Source organism: Gekko japonicus, unplaced genomic scaffold (assembly GCF_001447785.1).
Source record: "Gekko japonicus isolate JY-2015 unplaced genomic scaffold, Gekko_japonicus_V1.1 scaffold518, whole genome shotgun sequence".
In the NCBI taxonomy this organism is placed as follows: domain Eukaryota; kingdom Metazoa; phylum Chordata; class Lepidosauria; order Squamata; family Gekkonidae; genus Gekko; species Gekko japonicus.
The window spans coordinates 288750-301720 of record NW_015169789.1 but is presented as its reverse complement, the minus strand read 5'-3'; the positions used below and the strand labels follow the sequence as shown (position 1 = coordinate 301720).

At 45.4% G+C, this 12971-nt stretch overlaps 1 protein-coding gene across 1 annotated transcript in view; it reads right to left on the bottom strand.

Moving 5' to 3' along the window:
• Positions 1 to 12971, bottom strand: part of PGS1 (phosphatidylglycerophosphate synthase 1) — a 53294-nt gene that overhangs the window by 11652 nt on the left and 28671 nt on the right. Inside the window, exon 8 of the mRNA XM_015416989.1 lies at positions 10896 to 11426. Coding sequence (XP_015272475.1) covers positions 10896 to 11426 — 531 coding nt within the window. The remainder of the gene's footprint in view (positions 1 to 10895; positions 11427 to 12971) is intronic.

Genomic DNA, 12971 nt, shown 5'->3' with positions numbered 1-12971 from the left:
CAGCTCAGCCAGATCTTATAAAGTGGTAGTTAGGATGTTGCAGCAAGATAAAACTTTTCCCTCTCTTTTCCACACTTTTCTCATTCATTTCTGTCTCCCTCCACCTAATCTTCCATTCCCCCCCCCTTTTATTTTCAGTTCAAGTCCTTCTTATCCCTATCCCACTTGGCAACAGAATGTACTACAGTAGAAAAACTTTGTTAATATGAACAGAAGGGGGGAGTTAATATTTCCCCATGATCTAACAAAGTAGTAAAAGGATGCTTCTCCCCTCCTCCGCCCTTTACATGCATGGTAATAGAACATTAATCTGTTTTAGCGGTTATATATGCTGCGATGGAACAGGCCCATTTTGACTTATAAACCCTGTTCTGCCAGCCCCCTCCTTGGCTTGTGCCAATTCCTGGAGGGTGCCGTTCCACTTCCTTTCACTAGGTTATGCTGCCACCACTGTCCTGTTGGGGTCTTCCTGCCAGGAGGGACAGACACCAGACACCGCTTCTCAAATTGAGGCCCTGCCTCTGGTCTCCTGCTACCCAGCACCATGAACACTGCATCAGAAAGAAAGCCCCCCCCCGCACCCCCCCCCCCCCCGAATTCCAGGCAGGCATGCAGGGCTGCTGGGCGCTCAGAAGTGTGACTTCCTGACTTATAATGGGCCCTAACACACACACACCCAGCAACTGGTTTCCTGTGCAAGTCTCACTGAGATCAGGGCCGGCCCAAGGTGTTCCTGCGCCCTAGGCGAGGCGCAGATGCCAACCTCCCGGTGGGGCCTAAAGACATGTGGGGGGGAGGGAAACAAAGCCTCCCGAAAGTTGCAGCAGCACTGAGCCGCCCCCCCTCCCCGGCGCGCCTTCCTCCCACCGTAAAACCTCCCTCTCCTTCCCCCCATGCCAGCACTTGGCGTGCACGGGAGGGAGGGGACTGTGCAGGAGGTGAGGGGGGCTCTGCATCTCTTCTGCACAGCCGGCCTAGAGAACGAGGGGATTGGAGAGGGGGGTCTCCCGGAGGTCCGTCTCCGTGCGCCCCCGCCCTCCCATGGGCTTTTGGGGGGAGGCGAACGTAGGCGCCCCATCCAGGGCCCAGCGCTCTAGACGAATGCCTAGTTCGCCTAGCGGGTGAGCCGGCCCTGACTGAGATGCTTGGGATCAATGCAACAGCACATGAAGAGCTTAGCAGGGGTTCCAGAGGAGTCCTTTCCAAGCTTTCACCCCCCACAAATGTTTGCTTACCACCAATACAACACAGTTAAGGGGGGGAGCCTGCCTTGCTCCCTCATCACTCTCTCACATTTTTGTGAGTGACAGAGGAAAAGTGTGAGGGGGGGGGGGGGGTGCCTTTCTGATGCAGTGTTCATGCTCCCCCCCGTGTAATGCAATGGCCAAAATTGCATTCTAATATTGTTGTTGTTTTTAAAAAACCAAAACTCCAGCTGAGAATGAATCCCCAAACCTGTTTACTAGATAGGCACTTTATGCTAACAAGCCACAGTGCCTACTGCTGTACTGAGTAGCAGAAAAGCCCATTTGTATCTTCCATGGATTGTAGGCGATTACTTTTAAAAATGTTCACTGAAGGCAAGCACATTCTCTGAAGGCAAGACAAAGCAAAGGGCAGTTTGGTATAGTGGTTAGGAGCACAGACTCTAATCTGGGAGAACTGAGTTTGATTCCCCACTCCTCCACATGCAGCTGCTGGAGTGACCTTGGGTCAGTCATAAGTTCTTTCAGAGCTGTTCTCTCACATTAAAAGGGATTGTGTCAAGTTCTGGATGCAAATACTCCCACAAACACTCTTGTAGCAGCAAGATTTATTTATTATGAGGTGAAGAGGTTCCAAGCATAGACAGCTTCTGTGTTGGAACTGGTTTCCAGACACCAGGAGGCCCCTGCATGAGAACTGTTCCAAGCTGGCACTAACCAAGCAAAGCAGACAGCCATACACATACACTCCCCCCCTCCCAATTTGCAGCAGAGATGATAAACAGCAAGGGAAGAAAGCCAGGTGAGACACAGAGCATGAAACATATGAATATGAGAACATATGTGAAGCCATAACACAACAAATGGGGTGTAAGCAGGAGAAAACATTTGGCAACTGAGGCCCGAACTTGATATAGTGCCCCTCCCAAGGCCACCCCTCAGCCCCCAGACTTGTGAGGATGTCTGCAGTGAAAAGCACGAAGTAATTGTCTGGCCCGCAGATGATCCTCCCGAACCCACTCATTATGACTCGGATCAAAATCACGCCATTTGATTAAATAGTACAGGTGACCCCTCTTGATCTTAGAGTCTAGGATGTCCTCCACTACTTTGTGGAGTTCTCCATCCACTATCAGAGGAGGTGGGGCCGGAGGTTGAGGACTTCATGTCGATGGTCCAGGATCCTTCTTCAGCAGACTAAATGGAAAACAGGATGGATGTGACATAAGTTCTTAGATAAGTCCAATTCAACAGTCACTTTGTTAATGACACGTAACACTTTAAAAGGTTCCACATATTTCCACCCCAGTTTTTCCCAGGTTGCAGGCCCTTCAGATTCTTTGTGGAAACATACACAGAGTCCCCTGGTTGTAAGTCCCACTCTGGTGACCTGCCTTTGTCAGCCTGGGTTTTGTAATCCCCCTTTGCTTTAACCAGAGCCTTTTGAATTAAGGTCCATTGCTGAATCAACTCAGACCACCACACTTTCAAGTCCCTTGGTCTGGATGGTTGAGAAGCAACTGTAGGAAGGGGAGTCCCCTCATAACCCTGCACCACCTTGAACGGGATGGCCCCCATGGAACTATATACCAAGTTATAACTGTATTCCGCAAACAGTGCACTCTGATTGGCCATCCATCTCAGGGTGTTAAGTGCTACTGAGACCCTGTGCAATGCCCAATACTTTCAAACGCTCTCTCCAAAAGGCTGCCACAAATTGGGGTACCCTATCAGACATGATTTTTGTAGGGACCAAGTGGAGTCTAGTAATGTATTGCATGAACAGCTGAGCCAGTTTCTTGGCAGTGGGCACTCATTTGCAGGGAATGAAATGGGCTTGTTTTGAGAATAAATCCACCACCACCACCCCACACACACACACACACAACAGTTCTCCCTTTACTGGGTGGCAGATCAGTTATGAAATCCATAGAAATGACTGACCACGGACTGTCAGGGGTTTCAAGGGGCTGCAACAGTCCTGAGGGTTCCCTCTCCCTTTCCCTTCAAACACACTTGACACGAGGACACATAGTGAGAAATGTTCCCACACATGCAAGGTCACCAGAATTGCCTCCGAGTCAAATGCAAAGTTTTTAGATATCCATAATGTCCTTCAAGTCTGTTATGGTGACAGAGTTTCACAATCTCTCCACGCAGGGAGTGGGGCACAAATAGTCTGTGCTGTCAGTACCAACAGCCATCTCCAGCCTAGGTCGGGGAAGTCTCCTTTTCTATTTCCTTCATGTCAGCCTCATTGAAGGCCGCTTTGAATTTTTCCACCCGAGGCTCAGGGCTCTGGCTTTCCCCTGCTTTAGCTTGGCTCTGAGTAACCACTGCCCCCACCCAAACTGGGCTGGGGTGGTCCAAAATTTCCTCTTTCTGACTGGCACATTGGGAGAGGCGCGAGACTACATCAGCCAGGAAGTTAGATTTCCCAGGGAGGTGCCATATCTCAATTACTTCACACTGAATTGGCGAGGGGTGTGCAGGGCTTCGAGATTTTTGTGATCACACTTCAAGTGGCACCCTGGCCCCTTCTAGCCAGGGTCTCCAAGTGGTCAAAGTCAGCTTAATAGCCGCGGCCTCTTTATCCCAGGCTGCCCAATGTCTCTCAGCATCAGAAAACGTTTTTGATACATAGGCGAGGAGGTGTAGGTTCTCATCTTCCCAGCGCTGTAGGATTGCCCCCTCCCCATTGCCACATCTGAGGCATCGACTTGCACAATGAAGGGCTCGCTCTCATCCGGGTGGCTCAAGACAGGTTCGGACGTAAACAGTACTTTCAGTCTCTCAAAGGCCCTCTGACATTCCTCTGTCCAATTTAAATTTTTTTCCATTGCAAAGACATGTTTCAGGCGACCAAGCAGACAATTGTACACATGGACATCACCAGATAGCCAATATAGAAACCAAATAGATTACATAATCAAAAGCAGAAGACAGAGAAGCTCTATTCCCTCTGCTAAAACAAGACCAGGAGCGGATTGTGGTACAGATCACATGAATTGTTAAAATAAAAAATTAGAATAAAACTGAAGAAAAACACCCAATCACAAAAGCAATCACAAAACCAAAATACAATCTAGGCAACATTCCTGAAGAGTTTAAAGGCCATGTAAAGAACAGATTTGCATTCAGGTGAATGTGAACCAGAAGAACTATGGGTTGAAACCAGAGATATTATCAAGGAAGAATATGCAGTATAGCAAAAAGAAAAGCCTCAGTGGATGACTGATTAAACTCTTAAAACTGCTAAAGATAGATGAGAAGCAAAAGTAAAAGGTGACACAGAATTAAAAGCCTAAATGCAGCGTTCCAGCGATTCACATGTAGAGACAAAGAGAACTATTATAACCAGTGTAAAGAAATAGAAAAGAACAGAAAAGGAAGAACAAAAGATCTATACCACAAGATCCAAGAAATCAAAGGGAAATTTAAATCATGGTTAGGCATGCTGAAAGATCAACACAGAAATACATTAACAGAACAGGACGAAATAAAGAAAAATGGGAACAATACACTGAAGAACTATACAAAAGAGACAAAAGGACAACAGATTCCTTCCAGGAAGAGTCTTTTGAAGAAGAACCTACAGTTTTAGAAAGTGAAGTGAAGTTAAAGCTGTATGGAGAGCAATGGGGTGGAACAGATCACCAGGAGTAGATATTAATAAAGCTATTCCAAGTCACAGAAATGGAGTCCATCAGACTGAAACTGGGGAGGGCAGCCATGAAGGAGCTAAAGAGATCCTGAAGTGTAGCAATGTGTTGCTGGTGACCAAGATCAAGCTAATACATGCCCGAATATTCCCCATTACTAAGTATGGCTATGAATATTGGACAATGAAGAAAACTGACAGGAACAAAGTGGATTTCTTTGAAATGTGGTTATGGAGGAGAGTTTTATGATACCGTGAACTGCCAAAAAGACAAATAAGTGGGTGCTAGACCAAACCAAGCCTGAATTCCCCTAGAAATTAAAATGACTAAACTGAGGCTATCATACTATGGTCACATTATCAGAAGACAAGCGTCACTGGAAAAGAAAATAATGTTAGGAAAAGGAGAAGGCAGCAGGAAAAGAGGAAGACCCAACATGAGATGGATTGACTTGACTGAGGAAGCCACAGTCCTCAGGTTGCAAGGAGAATGGCTGTTAATGATAGGATGTTTTGGAGGACATTAATTCATAGGGTCACCATAAGTCGGGAGCAACTTGACGGCACTTAACACACACACACCAGCAGTAATAATCACAAACAGTCCTAAAAGGTGACTCCAGAAAATATGGGTTAAGGATCAATCCACTACAATATGCAAACAGAGGGTAGTATGTGAGACTGAAATGTTAACACTGCTAATGTGCATGGTGAGCCAAATGTAAGAGATTCAGTAGACACCACCCACGTTAAATATCTATAGATCCAAAGTGACTTGCTACTTCTAGCCAGGGGTCATTTCATAGAAAAAGTAGTGCAGGAGCTCATTAGCATATAACTCATTAGCATATACCACCCCCCCTGACATCACCAGAAATGTGTCAGAAGGGGAAGTAAAAAATGGGGGAGGCATCTTCAAAGACCTCCCTTTCCCTTCCCCAGCAGGCCTGCCAAGGCGGGGGGGGGGGAGAGAAGAGAGAAGGGGTTTAACGTTTATATCCCTTCTCTCTTTGCTTCCTGTCCCAGCCGGCCTGAGGCTTTTGAAGATGCCTCCCCCTCTTTTTTTGCTTCCCCAGCCAGGCATTTAAATCCCCCCTCCCGAGTCTCTCCACAAAAGCAGAGAGGCTCAGGGGGAAAGGAGGGCATGTCTCCCCGCCTCCCCTTTCTTCTCCAGCCAACCCACCACCGCGGGGAGGTGTGGAGACATGCCTGGCTTCCGTGCACAATCTTCTCCAGAAGCCAGGCATTTAATTCCCGGGGGGGGGGGGGCTCATTTCAGCTGGACTGGCACTCCGGTAGGAAACGACCTCTGCTTCTATCATGTGTTTAACTAATGCTTTCCCATTGTGCCTGAAAAAAGAATTCCCATTGTTCTTTGGTACTTTGCACATATGAATAATAGCCTTGAGTGCTTACCTCCATTTCCCAGTTTACTGTGTCCCTGTTTAAACTTGTAGTGTAATGCCTATTCTGCATCCCAGCCTTAGTAACTTCAGAGATACTGTTGCGTTTTCTTCTCTCTTAAGGAGAATGATTTAGCTAGCTTGACACATTCACTACAGTGACTTGTATTCCAACCCACAAGTGATTCTTGTAGTTCTACATATCTCCACAATTACCTTTCGTCACATTTTTCTCTGTACATCAAGACTCCTCAAGCGAATGCCCACATGGACAGCAAATGATAAAGTCATGCAGAGCTGAAAGGAATGCATGCTATGATTTGACTGGCAGTCTGTTCACATTTCCTTTTCTTTACCTTACCACAGAGGAAGAGGAAAAGGGTGGCAGGCTGCCAGGCTTGGCTTTGTGACAATGCCAGGTTAAGGTTGCTCACACCATGACTCACCCTTCTAGGTGGGGAAATCTGAAGAATTTCTCAATCCCTGTTCATTTCCAACAAAGAAATATTATTTAGGCCCCAAGTAATACCTGCCTCGCATGCAGTTGCATTAACTGACAGCAGTGCTACAGCTCCCAACCCCATCCCTACAATACTTGTCTCTCAGCAGTAAGCATCTCCACACCTGCCAATAACTCTTTCCTTCTATCCCAGCCTTTTAGCAGCTTGCTTCCCAACACAGGAATCCTTAAACACCTCCTCAGCTGCAACACACAGGAAACAAGAATGCTGAAATCTAACCTAACTATATTTAGAAAACTGAACTCCCAACAGCATCACCAGTTAAGAGTGCCAATACGCTTACTGAACTGGCGCACATTAAAAGGGAAGTCATCTTCACACACAATACCAAGTTCCAACAAATACCTGGAGTGAGGAAGGTATGATGCTCATAATATTCGAACTTGCAGAGTCCTGATTCATTATTCACTTCCATTAAAAATGTGACAGTAAGAGAAAGAAAGAAATCAAACCAACGAACAAAATATTTGGGTGAGCCTTTTTCCCCAGTGCCTTTTAAATGTGAAACACTAAAAAGCAAACTCTTAAAAAGTATTTCATTCATTCTAAAGGAGAAAATATCTTATAAGGCAGAATTTTAACATATTTTAGCTGCCTCCCTCAAAATGCTATTTAGCAACTACATATGTCTACAGGACAAGGACATTACAATTCATATATGCTATGAATGTGTACAACTCTCATATCCTATAGTAAATTTCAAATTCATCTATCTTCTGCAGTTTGCAAAAAATTGGTATCTGGTTAAAAACCCACTTGAAATCAAGAAACCAGCTAATGGGTTACATCAAAAGGTTAGTGGAAGGTGCTGGTGTACGTAAAGGTTCCCCACATTTCCCTTCTCCCAGCAGTCCCTTTCGATGCCCAGAAAAATTATGTCAGGAGCTATAGGACCTGCACAGACAAAAAAGCATGCAGGGCAGAAAAGGGGGGACGGGGGGGGGGGGGGGGGGCTACATTAATAGCAATGTAAATACTCTGATAAGAAAATAAGTTTTGTATATATTTCAGTTCCCCAAATGTTCATTTTTGTACTTCATAGCTTCATTTCTAATTTCAATAGCACTTCTGACTTTATAAAGTTGCAGCAGGAAATTGCTTAAATTGGTATTGCTGCTCCATACCACCCTTCTTAGTAGGCAAAAGTTACAGCAGCCTAGATATAAACAGCAGCATTGAGAAGCACCATACTTTGGTCCCCACTGCAGCTAGACAGCAGAATCTGCAGCTGCTAGAGGCCAAAAGATGCCAATCCCCACTTGAATAGAATCTTGACAGCAGACTTCTCAGAATGTGTGCGGTCATAAGCAGCACTTATCTGTGTGGTCCCATGCCTGGCTGTTTCTCATGGTGTGGTTCAGCACCAGTGCGTAAAGACATGAATGTTTCCTTAAGAAAAAAGGCTTCCTCAGCAGCTCTCCCGACACCCCACCCCTTCAAGCCTCTTCCCAGCAGCTCTGCAGGAAGGAGGCAGGGAAGATAGCAGCATTCCCATAATCATTAATGGCCAGCAGGCTCAGACAAACAAAAGCACAGATCCCAGGAGAAGTGCAGCCTATTAGGATGTGACCTTTGGGACATGCCCAAGGGAACAGCAGCCTGCTCAGTTTGCTCTAATCCAATTTGTACTGCTCATAACAGAAAGCTAACTATGGAAGCAAACAGGCACTCCAGGGAAGAATTTGTTTACTGTTACCCTGGAAGTTCCAGCAGGGGGTAGAGATTAATCATGCTACCTTGCAAGGCTTCACTTTCTGCATAAAAAGTTAAGAGCCACAGAGGGCTGAGAGAAAGGAACAGCAGCCGCACATAGGGAGCTTAAGGCAGGGACACCTACAATTCCAGTCTTATTGCAGCTTAGTCTCAGTGGCCGCCCATGACAGGAAAACAGAAATTTGGTTCGATTTCATCCCATAAGAATCAGTTATTTGAGTGAACATAAGAACATAAGAGACGCCAATGTTGGATCAGGCCAAAGGCCCATCCAGTCCAACACTCTGTGTCACACAGTGGCCAGAAATACCAGTGCCATCAGGAGGTCCAGCAGTGGGGCCAGGACATTAGAAGCCCTCCCACTGTTGACCCCCCCCCAAGCACCAAGAAGACAGAGCATCACTTGCCCCAGAGCCCCTAGCTATACCTTGTGGCTAATAGCCACTGATGGACCTCTGCTCCATATGCTTATCTAATTCCCTTTTGAAGCCGTCCATGCTTGTAGCACCCACCACTTCCTGTGGCAGTGAATTCCATGTGTTAATCACTCTTTGGGTGAAGAAGTACTTCCTTTTATCCGTTCTAACCCGACCGCTCTGCAGTTTCATGGAGTGCCCACGAGTTCTTGTATTGTGAGAAAGGGAGAAAAGTACCTCTTTCTTTACCTGCTCTTTCCCATGCATAATCTTATAAACCTCGATCATGTCACCCCTCAGTCGTCTTTTCTCCAAGCTAAAGAGCCCTAAGCGCTTTAACCTTTCCTCATAGGGAAAGTGTTCCAACCCTTTTATCATTCGAGTTGCCCTTTTCTGCACTTTTTCCAAAGCTATAATATCCTTTTTAAGGTGTGGTGCCCAGAACTGCACACAGTATTCCAAATGAGGTCTCACCATTGATTTATATAGGGGCATTATTATATTGGCTGATCTGTTTTCAATACCCTTCCTAATAATCCCCAGCATAGCATTGGCCTTCTTTATTGCAGTCACACACTGTCTCGACATTTTCAGTGAGTTATCCACTACAACTCCAAGATCTCTCTCTTGCTCAGTCTCTGCCAGTTCAGACCCCATCAATGTGTATTTATATTTAGGATTTTTGGCTCCAATGTGCATCACCTTGCACTTGGCCACATTGAACCCCATTTGCCATGTTGACGCCCACTCGCCCATCCTTGACAGATCCCCTTGGAGTGCCTCACAATCCTCACTGGTTTTCACCACCCTGAACAACTTTGTATCATCCGCAAATTTAGCCACTTCACTGCTTACTCCCATCTCCAAATCATTAATGAACAAGTTAAAAAGCAGTGGACCAAGTACTGATCCCTGCGGTACCCCACTGCTTACCACCCTCCACTGAGAAAATTGCCCACCTACACTCACTCTGTTTTCTATGAACTAGCCAGTTTTTGAGTGAGTTCCCATTAGATCAAAAGAAGGGCTGGAAAAAGAGTTTCTGTCACCTTAGTTGCCAGGGAATCTAGAAATCTGATACTGGCGTCTCCAGATTTGAAGGATGTGTCAGCCTTTTAGTAAGGGCTACAAAACCAACCACAGTGAATACTCATCCAAATATCTACACAGAGATCCCACAATTTCTACATCAATTGAGGTAATGCCAGACACTTATGACTCACTTCTCTACAAACCCACCCACATCCCCAACATTCATATCCCTTCTATGAAATGCCTCCTCCTGTCCCCCATTAAAAGGCCAGGGAAGGAAGTGAACAGACTGAAGCATTCAGTCAGGATGTAACAATGAAAGGAGAGACCTTCCCCCTAGAATATCTCTCCCCCCCCCCCCCCCCCCCCGGCATTTCCTATACCAAGAGGCTGCTTTAAATGGAGGCTTTTGTTGCCTCCCATGTACTCAGTTCTCCACCTTCACCTCCAAGCAGCTTCAGAAAAGGTAAGAAAGGAGTTGGCAACGGGAAGGGGGCTGGCAACCCCTAAATGATATTTCAGTTGCCTACAGTTACCCTTTCATACATGGAGGCGAGGTGGAAAATTTCTAGTTTTTCCACCTGCCTACATAATTGCAGCAGGAAATAAAAATGGCATCAACCAAATGACAAAGCCAACAATGAAATGTTACCACAACATGCATATATCATACTGTAAGCATTGCCTGTTCCCACTAACAATCTTGATAGCATCCAAAATCCACAACTAAATCAATCGGATGAAAGGATGCTGCATCTGAGTTAGGGCCTTGGTATGAAAATTTAGAGGTTCCCAGAGCCCCTCACCTGAACAGATACAGAATACTGAAAGAGAATTAGATGCATCAATCACATCTTTAGATTTGGCCACATCAATTGTTAAGCTATCTAAGGCTCTTTGGATAACCTGCTTGCATTCCATCCTTTGCCCTGACAACGTCTCACCTTTTGCATGGAATGTCCACCCACTCCTGGAGTATTCCTGCAGTCGAATTCTCTCTTGCTGACCCAGACAGCATACTTCACTGAAAAACTGTCGTTCAATGTGAACATAAGCTGCAGGGATGGCACCTGCCATCCCCTTAGCCCCAAAGAACCCATTCACCTCTGGTGAGGCTAGGAGAATCTGATATTTTGCCCTTGTGCCCAGAATGAGGTCCATATAGGCTTGTGTGAGGTTGAAGTAGCCTGTGGTGAGATACACACTGGCACCTAGTTCTGCTTCCATCAGAAGAGTTTCTGTGACAATCTCATCTATCTGAATCCCAAAAGTTTTCATCTGTATTAGTGGATAAATCCACGTGTCTGGTTCAGGCTGCCTGTCTCCAACTGCCTTCTGATCTCTGGACAGTGGGACTTCTTCTGTCTGGTTGTGGTGGAAAGTCTGAGTGTGAAGCAACTCTTGTCGTATTCTTGCAGAATCGATCACTTCCATAACTCTTTTATTTGCTGCTTCACAATAGGCTGTCTTGTCTCCTGAAGGCATAAATGAAGCACAATGTTATACATCATTATCTTTACATAACTGCAAGAAAACTATAAAGGGATCAAAGGAAGAAATACCAGTGTAAATCCCATAAACCAGGAGTCCTGAGCTGATCTAGTTTTCATGATAGGGGAAGGAAAATGTATATCCCAAGTGAAGTCTGTACCCAGTACTACTGACAGTTCTGAACAGGGTCTGACATTTCATCCAAACAATGGGTAACTCACAGGAAGGACTAGGTAAAAAACAGCTGATTTTTAAACATTTTTTCTAAAATTCTAATGGAAATAAACATCTCTTGTATTTAACAAAAATCTGAATTGAACATAAAGCATATTAAAGCCACACATTTCTTAAAATGAATCACTAGCTATCAAACATTGTTGAAGGGTAACATCAGATTTCTGAAATTAAGCATAATAAATGACCCAAAATTATATATTTTATTTATCATGGATTTCTTCTTCGACTGGAGGACTATCAATGAACCATCAGAGCTGCCAAGCCCTTTACCAATTGTGATCAGCATTCAAACTGCCTGTTTATCAAGTGAACCTCTCTTCTGAGCTACCTGTGCAGTGACAGAACTCAGCATGGAAGACAGATAACTGCTGATCACACATACTTGATCACTATGCCCCCAAGTTATCATATGATGTCTTTCAAAAGCAGCTCAGTTGTTGTACATGCTGCCTTACCACCTGTGCTGTTGGCAGTGGCGTACCTAGCCTACTTGACGCTAGGGGCAGATAATATTTTAACACCCCCCTCATAAGAACACAAGAGACGCCAATGTTGGATCAGGCCAAAGGCCCATCCAGTCCAACACTCTGTATCACACAGTGGCCAGAAATACCAGTGCCATCAGGAGGTCCACCAGTGGGGCCAGGACATTAGAAGTCCTCCCACTGTTGACCCCCCCCCAAGCACCAAGAAGACAGAGCATCACTTGCCCCAGAGCCCCTATCTATACCTTGTGGCTAATAGCCACTGATGAACCTCTGCTCCATATGCTTATCTAATTCCCTTTTTAAGCCGTCCATACTTGTAGCCACCACCACTTCCTGTGGCAGTGAATTCCATGTATTAATCACTCTTTGGGTGAAAAAGTACTTCCTTTTATCCGTTCTAACCCGACTGCTCAGCAATTTCATGGAGTGCCCACGAGTTCTTGTATTGTGAGAAAGGGAGAAAAGTACCTCTTTCTTTATCTGCTCTATCCCATGCATAATCTTATAAACCTCAATCATGTCACCCCTCAGTCGTCGTTTCTCCAAGCTAAAGAGCCCTAAGCGCTTTAACCTTTCTTCATAGGGAAAGTGTTCCAACCCTTTTATCATTCAAATTGCCATTTTCTGCAACTTTTCCAAAGCTATAATATCCTTTTTAAGGTGTGGTGACCAGAACTGCACACAGTATTCCAAATGAGGTTGTACCATCGATCTATATAGGGGCATTATGATATTGGCTGATCTGTTTTCAATCCCCAGCATAGCATTGGCCCTCTTTATTGCAGTCTCACACTGTCTCGACAT